Source organism: Hylobates moloch, unplaced genomic scaffold, assembly GCF_009828535.3.
Source record: "Hylobates moloch isolate HMO894 unplaced genomic scaffold, HMol_V3 SCAFFOLD_8, whole genome shotgun sequence".
Classification (NCBI taxonomy): domain Eukaryota; kingdom Metazoa; phylum Chordata; class Mammalia; order Primates; family Hylobatidae; genus Hylobates; species Hylobates moloch.
The window spans coordinates 34,852,531-34,868,027 of record NW_026652283.1 but is presented as its reverse complement, the minus strand read 5'-3'; the positions used below and the strand labels follow the sequence as shown (position 1 = coordinate 34,868,027).

The 15,497-nt window shown below is 44.8% G+C and overlaps 1 protein-coding gene across 8 annotated transcripts in view; it reads left to right on the top strand.

Annotated features, from left to right (window-relative positions):
• AK2 (adenylate kinase 2) overlaps nucleotides 1–9,628 on the top strand; it is a 28,036-nt gene extending 18,408 nt beyond the window's left edge. For 5 of the 8 annotated variants that reach the window (XM_032160132.2, XM_032160135.2, XM_032160138.2 and 2 more), the window contains 2 exons: nucleotides 4,634–4,706; nucleotides 5,825–6,186. In XM_032160132.2, the coding sequence (XP_032016023.1) occupies nucleotides 4,634–4,706; nucleotides 5,825–6,046 (295 nt within the window). In that variant the 3' untranslated portion in view covers nucleotides 6,047–6,186. Of the gene's footprint in view, nucleotides 1–4,633; nucleotides 4,707–5,824; nucleotides 6,187–7,110 lie in introns of those variants that run through there. The other 3 variants (XM_032160133.2, XM_032160134.2, XM_058442603.1) reach the window with 3 other exon arrangements.
• Nucleotides 9,629–15,497: the final 5,869 nt, after the last annotated feature.

Here is a 15,497-nt window from a genome sequence, read left to right as displayed (position 1 = left end):
TTCCCAGAAGGGAGGAGAAGCCAGAATGAGTATGGGTTGGGCTTTCGCTGAGGCTAGTAGCAGACGTGTCTGCCCAGTGGTCTGGGGGGCAGGAAGGTAGAAGGAATGCTGTTGAGAAGAGCTTTACTGGGGAGATCTGCCAAACCAAAGAGGGTAGATAGACTTGATGGGGTTCAGGACTCATGAGATATTCTTGAGCCACTGGGTGTTGTGGCAAAAACAGTATTCTAAGAACGTTAGCTTGGTCCTGGTGTCCAAGGTAAATTAGGGCAAGGAGAAACAGATAAGGATACCATCTAGGAGCCTGTTTATGATCCACATGATGTGATGGAGATTTCTTTTTCTTCTTATTATTATTATACTTTAAGTTTTCGGGTACGTGTGCACAACGTGCAGGTTTGTTGCATATGTATCCATGTGCCATGTTGGTGTGCTGCACCCATTAACTGGTCATTTAGCATTAGGTATATCTCCTAATGCTGTCCCTCGCCCCTGTGATGGAGATTTCTAACTGAGGTTGGGTGGGAGAGAACAGAGAGATTCTGAAGAACAAACAGCAGGATTGCTGTAAAGGGTGAAAGAGAGAAGATTCAGTCCCTCCATTTGGAAGTAGGTGGTTAGCGTGACTTCCTCCCTCACAGAGAGAAGGACCCCCTTCCTCACAGAGCATGTCACTGCTGAAGGTGTTTTTCCAAGTTTACCCAGCAGATGAGTGGCAGGGTTAGCCCTGGAAGCCTGCTTTCTGCCTCCTAGTCCAACATGTTGATGGTTAGAAGAAAATGAGGCAGGAACTAGTCAGTTTAGTACTGATCTTTTTCTTTTTCTTTTTCTGTTTTTTGTTTTTGTTGTTGTTGTTGTTTTTGAGACAGAGTCTCACGGTGTTGCCCAGGTTGGACACAGATGTCGGTTGTTTGAAGATGCTGGGGAATGCACCCCGGACCTCACACAGGATCTTTTTCGAGTCTGAGATGATACGGACCCATTGTAACAATCTTCTGAATTAGCTCTGACCTCACTTCTAGTAATTTTGAGTCATTGTTCTGTTTCTTAAATATGAATAGTTGGTGGTTGTGGTTTTTGTTTTTAACTTATTCAATATTGGCTCTCTCAAATCCTAATTATCCTACCAGTTGGCTCTCTGATATTATCTTAATACCTAGTACCATCCCAGTTTTGTGGTTGAGAAAACAAGTGTTTAAAGTGTCACACTGAATGTTGGGCACAGTGGTTCATGCCTGTGATCCCAGCATTTGGTGGGGACCTAAACAGGAGGATTACTTGAGGCCAGGAGTTTCAGACCAGCTTGAGCAACATAGCAAGACCTCGTCTCTACTATAAAGCAAAAAAAAAAGCCAAGTGTGGTGGTGTGCACCTGTGGTGGTAGTCCTACTTGGGAGGCTGAGGTGGGAGGACTGCTTGAGCTAGGGAGGTCGAGGCTGCACTAAGCCGTGAGTAGGCCACTGGACTCCAGCCTGGGTGACAAAGCAAAACCCTATCTCAAAAAAATAAAAATAAAGTATCACACTCACGGTAGCAGTGATTGTAGATTCCCAGTCCTGATGGTACCTCCAAGCCAGGCTCAGTGGCTCATGGAGCTATTTTGATTGGTACTTGAGACCAGTCCCATATTGAGAACCTGGAGAGTGGGGTTTCTTTCATTTACCTTCTATGGAATGAGCCTTGTATTGTTTTAAAAAGTGGTATTTGTGAATGGCAAAAGAGCAGTGTGTGGGAGTCATATTTGTTGCAGCCTGGCTGCTATGTGCCCTGTACTCTTTAGAAGGTAAAAAAATATCCTGGTCCGTATCTCATGCCCCTAGCCCTTCCCAAAGTTGCTGCTGCTGAGCCCAGCAGCCTGCTCTCTCCTCTCCCTGGCTCTCCCAGTGGATGCCATTTCTGAATGAATGCATCAGAGGAATCCTTCCAGGCACTCAAATGATGGAAGGTGCAACTTCACAGTACAGGACTGCAGTCACAAGAACCTTTACTCCTCTGTCCAGTTGGCCTTCCATATCCATGGTTCCCTCATCCACAGATTCAAGCATTTGTGGATTAAAAATATTCAGAACAAAACCACCAATAAATATAACCCGGGAAAGCTGAAGAAAATAAAAAATAATACAAATTTTAAAATTCAGTATAGCAATTCTTTACATGGCATTTACATTGTATTAGGTATAAATAATCTAGAGATGATTTAAAGTATGCAAGACAACCAGCCTGGGCAACATGGTGAGACCTCATCTCTACTAAAAATAAAAAAATTAGACCGGGCGCAGTGGCTCACACCTGTAATCCTAACACTTTGGGAGGCCGAGGTGGGTGGATCACGAGGTCAGGAGTTTGAGACCAGCTTGGCCAACATGGTGAAACCCCGTCTCTACTAAAAATACAAAAAATTAGCCGGGCATGGTGGCAGGCACCTGTAATCCCAGCTACTCAGGAGGCTGAGGCAGGATAATTGCTTGAACCCGGGAGGCAGAGGTTGCAGTGAGCCTAGACCATGACACTGCACTCCAGCCTGGGCAACAGAACGAGACTCTCTCAAAAAAAAAATAATAAAATTAATTAGTTAAATAAAATAGAAGAATTAGCCAGGCATGGTGGCACATGCTTGTAGTCAGCTACTCCAGAGGCTGAGGCGGGAGGGTCACTTGAGCCCAGTAGTTTGTGGTTACAGTGAACTATGGTCATTGCCATTGCACTCCAGCCTGGACAACAGAGCAAGACCACGTCTCAAAAAATAAATAGACCAGGCGCAGTGGCTCACACCTGTAATCCCAGCACTTTGGAAGGCTGAGGCAGGTGGATCACGAGGTCAGGAGATTGAGACCATCCTGGCTAACACGGTGAAACCCCATCTCTACTAAATGTATAAAAAACTAGCCAGGCTTGGTGGTGGGCGCCTGTAGTCCCAGCTACTTGGGAGGCTGAGGCAGGAGAATGGCGTGAACCCGGGAGGCAGAGCTTGCAGTGAGCAGAGACCGCGCCACTGCACTCCAACCTGGGTGACAGAGTGAGACTCTGTCTCAAAAATAAAATAAAGTACACAGGAGGATATGCATAGGTTATATGGAAATGCTGTACCATTTTATATCAGGGACTTGAGCATCTATGGATTTTGGTATCCACACAGGGGCCTCCTGGAACCAATCCCCCCATGGATATCAAGGGATGACTCTATAGCTTATTTTCTCTACTGTCGCCTCCCTCCTGCCGATAACCCAGTGCCACTTTATGCCATAAGTGGACCATCTTGTCCCCAAAAATATGCTGTGATTAACAAAAAAGAAAGTAGCACATTTTACAGAGGTGCTACTTCAACAGTCTAAATAGAATTGAATAGAATTTGTATTTATTTTTTTGAGACAGTCTTGCTCTGTCACTCAGGCTGGAGTGCAGTGGTATGACCTCAGTTCACTGCAACCTCCACCCCCAGGTTCAAGCGATCCTCCTGCCTCAGCCTCCCAAGTAGCTGGGATTACAGGTGCCTGCCACCCAGCTAAATTTTTCATATTTTTAGTAGAAACGGGGTTTCGCCATGTTGGTCAGGCTGGTCTCGAACTCCTGACCTCAGGTGATCTGCCCACCTCAACCTCCCAAAGTGTTGGGATCACAGGCATAAGCTGCTGGGCCCAGCCCAAATATTGCTATGCCTGCCAAATGGTGAAAAATATTAGGGAGCTCTAGTCTAATAGACCTTCATGAGAAAAGCAACCATTAGTTAAATAAGCAAACAAACACTTGGTTGGCAGAGAATTGAGAAACCACAGAACTGAAGCAAGGCCTGGCTGCTGAGCAGAGCTTGGCCTCCTTTCCTTAGGTTGCTAGGCTCCTGTGGTAGGACATGGGCTTGTTGCCTGTGGGGACTCAGCACAGATGCAGCTGCCCGCTATACATTCAGTGCCAAATAAATGCCTGTTGTTGAGCTCTGTATTCCACAACTTGTTTAATAAGTCATTTTTCCCGATGACTTGAATATTGCTCCATAAGGGTTAGGCTGTCTTTTATCTGTGTGATCGAAAAGATGTGTTGCATTATCTGGCAGTGTTTGCATCCATGGGACTTATTTTTCCTGTTAGTACCTTCCTGGTTTTGTAACCAAACTAGGTTAGAAAGTAGAGTTCATTTCTTTGTCCTCTGTCCCCCGTAGCACTTTGTACAAATCTCTGTTAAAGGATTATCATGTTTGTTATTTATTTCCACATTTGTCTCTCCCACTAAGCACTACTTGTGAGCAGGGATCATTACTCATTGCTTTGTAGCCTCTGAATTCAGCTTAAGGCTTGAATGGGATACTTATTAATGTTTGTTGAGTAAATGGGTGAAGAGAATGGATGGCTGTGTGAGACCAGCACCAGAGTTCCTTCTCTCAAGTCCTGAATTAGGTAGTTATGCCAGCAGTTTGCTCTTCAGCCAGATACTCATAATAATGTTTGGGCAAAATAGAAAATATACTCTGCCACTGGCATAAGCTCTCCTGGAAGCCCAGTGATTTAGCTGGATTTTCTGCTGGGTGCTGGGTCCTTGCATCCAGCGTCCCTGTCTCTGCTTGTCATTCCGGAGCCCCCTAGAGTGGAGTGCAGGCGTGTACTGTCACTTAACTAACTCATATTCATTTGCTGTCTTTCAGGCTGATTCACCCCAAGAGTGGCCGTTCCTACCACGAGGAGTTCAACCCTCCAAAAGAGCCCATGAAAGATGACGTATGTAAACTCAGGACAAAAAATTTCCTTTTCTTTCCTTCCCCTTTCTTCACTGTTTTCTTTTTCCTTTATTCTTTCCATCTTCCTTTTATTTCTACCAATATTACTAACTTAGTCATGAAAAATAACACTATCAAGTAAATCACATGGCCTGTGTCAGATCTATTCAGTGTCTCCTCAGGTGGTTTATTGCTTGGCCTCAAGGTTGCTACCAGTGGTGCTAGCTTTTCGCAGTGCCCAGATTGTACCTGTCTTCTGTCAAGGGCAGCCCCTTTCTGGCATCATGGCCACCTAAGTGATCAGCTAATTAGGAGAAGGTTTCTTAAAAGCCTACAATTGGAGAGCGGGGAGAGTGTGGCACTGAAGAGAAGTTTGATGACCAGTCCTCCAGAAAAATATTCTCTTTTTATAGTTACTGCTGCTGTACTGTGTCCTGGGGTTTCATACACGGTCACTGCACCATTTGCCATAGTCTATATGGTCTGTTTTAAAGCATGCAGGCAACAGTAAGAATTTCCTGGGTTTACCTTTGTCCTATGAAACAAGTACATCAGGTCATCCAGGTTCTATAAATACAGGTTCCAGAGCCGTTATGGCAACTTTGTCACGTTTTGCAAACTTGCTAATTCTACTATTCAAAGTTCTTTCTCATTTTACTTGCCACTTTTAGAATGTTGATGGGTGACACTGTAGTAAATATGCTAAATATTTAAGCAACTAAGATTACAATTGCTAATGTATCTTTGATTTTGACGTATTCTCCTGGTTTTAGGGGCCTTTTTGACTTACTTTTGACCCTAGAAGTGTTTATCTTGGAAGCTGAATCGCCTGAGCACAAAGATGAGAAAGTCATTGCCTATCTTCCCCTCATGAGCCCCTTTCCTCACAGTTGGTGTTTCTGACAAACTCTCTGACTTCTGTTCACCAACTGCTCTGCTCCTGGGAGTAGCAAAGTTCTTCATTGGAGAGGGTCTGGATTGCCTGTCTTTGTCTCTGATGGGCTTTGGGAACAGACAGCATCCTGGGCAGAATGGTCCCATCTCAGATCTGCATCTGGCATGGAATAAGAAAACCTTGCTAACAGTCCTAGCCTTTCATCACTGTCTTCCTGTTCTCAGATCACCGGGGAACCCTTGATTCATCGATCAGATGATAATGAAAAGACCTTGAAAATCCGCCTGCAAGCCTACCACACTCAAACCACCCCACTCATAGAGTACTACAGGAAACGGGGGATCCACTCTGCCATCGATGCATCCCAGACCCCTGACGTCGTGTTCGCAAGCATCCTAGCAGCCTTCTCCAAAGCCACATGTAAAGACTTGGTTATGTTTATCTAATGTTGGGTCCAAGAAGGAATTTCTTCTTCCTATCCCTGTGAGGGAATGGCTGGGAATGATAGGACAGGCAAAGAGAAGCTTCCTCAGGCTAGCAAAAATATCATTTGATGTATTGATTAAAAAAGCACTTGCTTGATGTATCTTTGGCGTGTGTGCTACTCTCATCTCATCTGTGTGTTTGTGTGTGTGTGTGTGTGCATGCATGTACGTATGTGTTCACTCTCCTACTTTGTAAGTTTTAGGCTAGGTTGCTTTACCAGCTGTTTACTCCTTTTTTGTTGTTGTTTTGAGACAGGGTTTCACTCTGCCACCCTGGCTGGAGTGCAGTGGCGCGATCTTGGCTCACAGAAACCTCTGCCTCCTGGAGCTCGAGCAATTCTCCCACCTCAGCCTCCTGAGCAGCTGGGACTACAGGTGCACGCCACAACACCTGGCTGATTTTTGTATTTTTTGTAGAGACAGGGTTTCGTCAAGTTGCCCTGGCTGGTCTTGAACTCCTGGGCTTAAGCAGTCCACCCACCTTGGCCTCCCGAAGTGCCAGGATCACAGACGTGAGCCACCACACCCAGCCCAGCTGTTTACTTCTTTAACCATACTTTTGATTTTATTTTTTGACCAAAATGATCTAACCCAGGTAATCTTCCAGGGACCGCAATTCCAGAACCTCATAGTATTTCTTCCATTTCCAGCAGCTGAATAGAAGTCCAGGATCATGTGAAGTCAGGCAGGGTCACAGTTCCTAATGGCACATTATGGACAGAGAATTCCATTTTGTTTTCTGACCCATAATGAAAACCCACATGAGTCAGTGTGTGAACAGGGATCATTAATTTTTTCCCCCTAGGTGGAAGGAAAAAGGCACTTATGTTGCAGGTTACAGAAATTACTGGGAGAGGATATCGTCATAAAAAGAGCCAGGCCAAATTGGAATATTTTTGTGATCTGCATCATGATGCTGAAAAGTAGCGATTATTTGGGAATTGGGTTTGAAAACTGAATTGTTGCCAGAGAATTAAACCAGGTGAAAGGTCCTTTTGAATTCAGATTGTCTTCTGAACATCCAGGCTGATCATCTGAGAGCAGTCAAATCTACTTCCCCAAAGAGAGACCAGGGTAGGTTTATTTGCTTTTATTTTTAATGTTTGCCTGTGTTTCCAAGTGTGAACAAAACAGTGTGTGATCTATTCTTGGATTCATTTTGATCAGTATTTATTCAAACCCAGTCTCTCTCCAGGACATAAAACTGAAATCAGATATGTTCTTTTTAAGCCCAAACCCTCTCCCTTCTAGATCCAACCCTTCACCCCTAATTTTATGATGGCTATAGCCATGGACTTCCCCAAGAAAAGATCACCCAGAAATAAGACCACCTGTGACAGTAACCAGCTTTTATTCATAACCTTAGCTTCCCAACTATTGAGCATTTTCTAAGGTCCCTGCTATGTCTTTTGGTCTCTGGTTTGATTTGTGGCAAACAGATGAAGTAACAGACTGCTATGAAGGACCACAAAAACAGCAGCCTCTGGAAAAACCATTAGAAAGTCAGTGGCAGATCCAGTAAATAATATTGCCAGCCTCAGCATAATCTGCTGCTGACTCGATTCAGTGGACTCTAAAGTGTCCAGCCTCCTGACCTGAGCTCTCCTGCCGTCTGTGAGACTACCAGAGGTCTTATCTGCCATCCACATGGCAACTGGGCATGAGTACCTGGCCACCTTGCTTCCCTCTTTGCCTAGTCCATGTGAGTGTCTGCTGCCTCTGTCCTGCTTTGTTTTCCTGGCTCTAAACTAGCTCCACCCACTCTTAATGGAAACTCAGTCTGGCTTTGTGTGTTTCTGGGAAGCACATGACTTCTGGGAATGGGCAAGGAAGAGGAGTGAAACAAAAACTGTCAGCTGTGTGTGCCTGGTCTGGGATCCCTCTCTGGGTGACAGTGGCATCATGAATCTTAGAATCAGCTCCCCTTTAACTAGGGACAATTGTAAGCACTTGGACTCAAAGTTGAGGTCCCTGAATGTTTGCTAATTGAATGTGCATGATCCTCGCCCAAATATTTGTCATCCATCCACATAGATTCACGTGTGCATACAACATGTACGAGTAATATTTGGGCTGCCCATAAGAACTAGAAGATTCATAGGGAATGCATATACCCTTCTGAGTATGGTTAGGATTCTGTTTTGGCTTCGTTTAATTCCAATGTTCCTCAGCCTCAGCAGGTTCTGCTTTTACCTGTCAGAGAAATGTCCAGTGTTTAATGCGTTTGGTTGCTGGGACTTACATGCCAGCCTCCTCTGATATGTACTTGGTTTTTAAAAACCCATTTTGTTCTCTCTTGTTTCCTCTCTATTTCAGCCTAGTATCAGAAGGCCAGGCGAGACTGCAACACTGCTCATCACCCCGCGGCGTGATCCCTGCTCTTAGGTGCTGGGCAGAAGGGAAGGGTGGTCAGGGTGAGGATGGTGAGGGAGGGCTGGTGAGGGGCTCAGAGGAATACTTGGAACAACAGCAGTGTTATTGTAGTGTAGCAGTTTTTTTTATACATAGGTGAGAGTTTTTAAAGTGTAAGGGAAAAATTAATTTTTTAAAAATCACCATGCTTGGAGGGTGGGGGTAGAAATAGAGAGATACAATATTATTTCTAAGGAATCGGGTTTTCATTTACTCTGGACTGGTGAAAATATTTTTTAAAGCCAGTACTCTGAGACCTCAGCTTTTATCTCAGAACCCCATGGGTTCCAGACCAAGAGTACAGGAAATCAAATTGTTGTCCTGTCTGTCTATAGCTTGGAACAGGGAGGCTTTGATTACTGACCCTGGTTCCACACACTGTAAGATCAAAAAACCATCTCCACATTTGAAAGAGATGTAAGGTGTATTCATAGGGATGGTGGCTCAACAAATCAAGCAAACTGGAATCAAGGGGAGGGGGAAGGGAATGAAATGGAAAGGGAGGCTGATTCCCTTCCCCTGACTTACCACTAATTTACTAGGCTACCTACTGTCATGAGTAACCTCTCACAGCTACCCGGCACATGCCACAATCCTATACTCTTGCCTTCTTTTATCTGCAGTGTGTGAAGGGACTCTTTTAAATAAATGAGCAAGTGTCCTAAGCTATGTCATCCAAAGATTGTCCTTTCTTTTTTTTTTTTTTTTTTTTGGAGACGGAGTCTCGCTCTGTCGCCCAGGCTGGAGTGCAGTGGCGCAATCTCGGCTCACTGCAAGCTCTGCCTCCCGGGTTCACGCCATTCTCCTGCCTCAGCCTCTCCGAGTAGCTGGGACTACAGGCGCCCGCCACCATGCCCGGCTAATTTTTTTTTTGTATTTTTGGTAGAGACGGGGTTTCACTGTGGTCTCGATCTCCTGACCTCGTGATCCACCCGCCTCGGCCTCCCAAAGTGCTGGGATTACAAGCGTGAGCCACCGCGCCCGGCCTGATTGTCCTTTCCATTCTCAAATCCTGTGACTGGGATCACTCAACAGCACTGTGATGTATTATTTTCAATGAGGTGCCTTTCTTAACTGACCAAATGCTGCCTTGTTTGGCCCCTAAATCAATAAAATATGTTAAAATTTGTATCCCCTGTTGTGGCATTTTTTTTAGATAATCTAAGCTAGAAAAATGACATTGAATTCTGGACCTGGCTGGAAGGAAAAGAAGCCCTTTCTTGTGGTCGCTGGCAGCTTATGGTAGGGAGGTCCAAGTATGTGCACATGAGATAACCCTGCAACCTCTTGACCTTCAGCTCCTATGCAGGCTTCTCTTGAGCCCAGAGACAAGGCAGCTTGGTCTAGTGGAGATAGCACTGTGCTTGGAGTTCAGGGGACCTAGGACAAATCCCAGCCAGTTAGTTATTCACTGTGCTCCTGTTTCCTCAGCTGAAAAAGGAAGTTGGTTATGCCACCTTCTCGGCCTTAATGGCATTAAGTGAAATTTATAGGAAGAAGGTTTTTGCTCAGTACCTGGCATGCAACAGACATTGGATAAATGTTAGTTGGATCCAGATATACACAGAAAAATATCTGCTTCCTGCCAGGCTGGATAATTGTTGAATGGACACTTGTCCATAGTATAGAAAGTCAGTGCTTCTAATCCCTAAGCCAGATCTTTGACTACCTTTTCAGTTGCTTCTTTAACACTCTTTGTTGCTTCTCTGTGTGTCCTGGTTTAAATTCATTTCCTCTCCAGCAAAAGTGAGCTTAAATAATTTGTCCAAACTAAAGCTCTCATGCTTTCAGAAAGGCTGCCTTTGCAAGTGAGGTTTCTGAGAAATGACTTATTCCCAAAACAAGAGGGAGCTGGGCTGGAAGCACCACTATTCTTCTTTAGGCATCTTGTTACAGAGAGAGGCAGGGTCTTCACTGACATTAAATCCTGTTCCCTGAACCAGCCCCTCCCTCTTCTGCTCCACTTCCTCACCTGTGCAGTCATTTTCAGGTGTCAGCCTTGCTGATTTGCACTGATCTGTTTGTTCCCTGAGCTTTTTAAATACCCTATGAAAATTTTCTTTCCTCCCTTGGTCATCATGCATCTAATTGCGGGGAAATGTTTGTCAAACCAACCTGCGAAGAAGCAGCATGGTGTAGTTGAGAATAATAAACAGAGAAGACTGGGTGAGCTATTGTTTGTTTGCTTCTTTGGGCCTGGGTTTCCTCATCTAATCTGCAAACCAAGAATGCAGACTAGTCCTACCACTCCTGGAAGACTGACGTTATGCTAGGTACTATGCAAAGGCTCCATGTAACCCTCGACTTCACGTAACCCTCACACAGCACCCTGTGGAGTCAGAACTGTCCTTCACTTTTATAGGTGAGGAAACCAGACTCAGAGAGGTGAAGTGGCATTCCTGAGGTCATGCAAAGAGGCAGTCAGGACTGAAACAGAGTCTCTAACACTTATCCGTCCCCTTGATCTTGTTGCTGAAGTGGTTTAGTTACTCGCGTAGCTCTGCAGACAGGAAGGGCTGCTCCGAATAAGAGCTCTTTTCCATGGACACTCAGCGCTGCCAGAAATGATTTTGAAGAAGTCACTGAGGGCCTAGGGTATGTGTCTTAGGATCTCCTGTGTGCACAAAGTGTCACTGACAGAACACAGCAGGATGGAGAGCAGCCTCCTCAGAAGCCTCACAAGTCTTTCCTCAGATGAAGACAGAGCAACGAGTCAGAAGACAGATTTCAACAGCAACTTCACCATGCGACCTTGGACAAGTTATCTCACCTCATCAGTAGAATGGGAATGATCCCTACCCCTCAAAGGTGCTGATGACACTGGTGACCAAGATACTCATGTGGGTTGGACTGCCCAGGACACAGCAGATGCTTAGTAAACACAGATGGAATTCAGAGGGAAAATGTAGGCATTGATGAAAGTTGTCTTACCATCTGGAACCAGGCTAAGTATCCCCTAGAAATCATAGACCTCTGAAATTATATGCAGCATTATTTGTGTTTTCATAATTAATAATAGTCTAACATATTAAATTCTTAACTGTGTGGGAGGTTCTGCATGCCTTATCTCATTTATTATTCTTGATAACCCTGTGGAGGTAAGTACTGCTATTATCTCTATGGTATGTCTGTAGACTTTGAGGTTTAGACATCTGATAATGGCAGAACCAGAGCCTGAGTCCAAGTCTGGCTCCACACCCCAGCCTCTTAACACTGTGCCAATTGCTTTGACACTTCGCTGGGGAGAGACGAAATGATCTCAAAGACACTCATGATACAGAAAAGGCTATAAGCCATGGATCTAAACAAAAGGAGAAACTCGAGTAGGTTTGCTCTGTTACAGTGAAGGACCTGCCACAGGTAAGACCTCTTTCTATTTTGCCATCCTGTGTTGTTTCCTTGTTGTTGGTACTAAAGCTCCAATGTGCGGGATTTACATAGCTCCTGGAATCACCCGTATGTATTCCAGAAAGGCCGGAGGGGTGAGTTATGTTGGGGGAAGGAGCCGGTTCCCATCCCCTGTCCTCCACTGTTATCTCCTGGTTCTGGAAAAGGTGGCCAGGGGAGGGTGTGTATGTAGGCTGTTGAGTCACAGGCAGCTCTCTCAGACTGCAGCTCTGTGTTGCATTATTCATAACTCCAGAGGGAGCAGTGTGCTTCTGATGTCTTGGGAATGCAGCAGTTCTGGGTTTAGAGTCATCCATGGCAGTGTGGTGATGAGCTGCTCTCACAGAGGGCCCCCTCCAGGTGCCCAGTCCAGATTGAGGTGCCCCCAGCAGAAAGCAGGTGGAAATGGAAAGACAAAGTATCAGAGGACAAGACAACATTGGCTTAGATCCTGTGCCTATAGCCCTCAAGCCAATAAGCCAAACAGATCTGCACTTTGGTGGTAAAGTTGCTATGGAGCAAATAATTTGATTGTGTGGTGTTCTGTAAGGCTTTTCCAGACAAATTCCTCTGAGCTTAGCTAGGAGTTCATTATGCTTCCTGTTTAGCTGGTCTTCTTTCTTCTGCTAGATAAGAAATGCTTCGTTTTTGGCTGAGCACGGTGGCTCATGCCTGTAATCCCAGCACTTTGGGAGGCAGGGGCATGCGGATCACAAGGTCAGGAGTTTGAGACCAGCCTGGCCAACGTGGTGAAACCCCGTCTCTACTAAAGATACAAAAAAATCAGCCGGGCATGGTGGCGCCCACCTGTAATCACAACTGTTCAGGAGTTTGAGGCAGGAGAATTGCTTGAACCCGGGAGGCGGAGGTTGCAGTGAGCCGAGATCGCGCCATTGCACTCCAGCCTGGGTGACAGGGTGAGGCTCCGTCTCAAAAAAAAAAAAAAAGAAATGCTTCATTTTCTACTGTTTTCCTTCTTGTCCTGGCTGTGAGGAAACTCAAAACTACGTCTTGTGTTCAGTTGTTAATCATTCCTCAGCCATGGTTTCTTAATGAAATTCCAACACCAGCCCAATCTTAGTTCTGTGTTTAGCATTTTTATGCTCATGTGTGTTGTAAACTGCCTTGAGTCTATTTTGGAAGAGAAGCAGAGTGTAAAGGAAGGGCTAATTATGCGCAGGAGGTCAGACTGCAGAGAAGAAGGTAGCTTTGTGAAGGAAGTGGGATCTGGGTGACTCCATGCAGACGGTGGCAGCATCCCAGCTGAGGGCACAGCACAAGGGAAGGTGCAGCGGCCACTGGTGCTCTGGGCTGCTTTAACCTCAAGCAGGGGTCCCCAACCCCCAGGCCACGACTACCACCAGCAGGAGGTGAGCGACAGGCAAGTGAGCATTACCGCCTGAACTCCACCTCCTATCAGATTAGCAGTGGCATTAGATTCTCATAGGAGCACAAACCCTATTGTGAACTGTGCATGTGAGGAATGTAGGTCGCCCGCTCCTTGTGAGAATCTAATTAATGCCTGATTATCTGAGGTGGAACAGTTTCATCCTGGACTGTGGAAAAATTGTCTTCCACGAAACTAGTCCCTGGTGCCAAAAATCTTGGGGACTGCTGACCTAGAGAACCCCTACCAGAGTTCTTGGGAAATCTGTATCTGATTAGAGAGAAGTTTTTCAAACAAAGCACAGTGACCATAGAAGGGAAGTTTTTCAACTCATGAATAATGTCAAGAATGCAGAAGAGCAAAAGACAAGGATACGTACATAGAGATTTGATGGGCCGCTTTAAGCTCAGCCCATGTGCCACTCTTCCTCCCTCCCCTAAACACACCCCACAGTCTGTGCTTTGACCATGAATCAGGCGATACTTTGCTGTGGGGCTGAAGCGGGGGAAGTCCTTCAATTTTATTGTCAGCTCTCTTTTCCAGTCATGTGTCTAGTGGCATGGGCATGAGTTCTGAGGATGACAAAGATGGTCTGTGGTTAGATCTTGGCCCTAACAGTAGCTTACTATGTGCCTTGAGGGAGATACTCAACCTGTAAGCCTCAGTGAACTCATCTGTAAAATGAGGGTCATAGCACTCATCTAGAAGAGTGGTGAAGTTCATATGGATTGAGAAATAGCAGCTGCCCAATAAATGATCCTTTCTGTGTCCTTTCCCAAGGCCGTTTGCTGAGGAAAAAAGGACCTTACCATGGCTACCAGCTATTTCAGAATAGGTATCTTTACCCATTCTTGTTCCTCAGTGCCACCTCATCCCCTTTGGAATTCTGTACCAAACCCGAATGGGTTGCTTTTCACTGGGGTGTTTCCTGAGCTGCCAGATGTGCCCCTGAGTGGAGATGGGAATCAGTGTTATCTTCCCCAGGGATGCTGATTCTACTCCAGGCTGGCAGGAGACATTGTGGTCCTGACATGGCAGCCAACCAGATAGCAATGGTCTTGGCAGCCCCAAAGCTTACTGAGAGTAGGACATTCTATAGTCGAAGATGAGGGGAGCATCTTCAACTGCTGAAACCACACCTTGGCCTGGCTGTACCTGCTCCTATCTTGAGGCCAAAATAGGAGGGAGCACAAAAGAACATGATGGGGTAGATCTGTGTGCACGTGACACCAGTGAGGTGCTGGAGTGGGCCGTGAGAGTCTTTAGTGAGAATATGTGGGCTCATGTTTTGGAAACCTTTGAAAATTGTCCTGTGGTAAGGGAATGAGAACAGTGCCTCTCTCTTTGTGCTGTTGACAGGATGAGTTCACGTCTATCAGGTGTTTTAGAACAGTGACTCCCGTAGTGCTCAGTAAGTGTTTCCTAGCTAGCAGCTCTGGCTCAGCAATTCCAGTTTGTACATGTCCCCCAAGGAAATGACTAAATATGTGCAGAAAGCATTCTTTATAACAGGGTTAGAATTGGAAACAACCTAAATTTCCAACAAAAGGGGAGATTGGCTGATTCATTCATGGGATGGAATAGTATGTGATCACGAAATAAGTCATTTTAAGACAGAAAGATTTTATGGTAAATTTATTAAGTGAATAAACAAAGGTTTTAAAACAATACAGAATGGAATATGCTTTTTTTTTTTTTTTTTTTTTCCTCCTGGAGACAGGATCTCCATATGTTGCCCAGGCTGGTCTTGTGCACCACCATGTCTGGTTAAAGAATGGATCTATTTTTAAAAGGAAACTTTTTATTTTGGAGTAATTTTAAGTTTACAGAAAGGTTCTAAAAATAGTATAGTTTCTGTATATACTTCACCTAGTTTCCCCTAATGTTAACATTTTACTTAAGTATGGAACATTTGTCAAAACTAAGAGATTAACATTGGTACATTACTAGACTGACTATATTTGGTTTTCACTAGCTTTTCTACTAATGTCTTTTCTATCCAGGCTCCAACCCTTTATACCACATTGCATTTGGTATTTTTTGTTTGTTTGTTTAAAAGTTTATGTACATAGAAAAGCGTCTGGGTGCATATAGATGAAAATGTTAACAATGATCATAGCTGAGTGGTTGAACTAAGGGAGATTTTTGTTTTAAAATTTTTAGTATGTCTTCTAATTTTTCTATGTTTAACATGTCACATAATTTTTTTTTTTTTTTTTTTTTAGA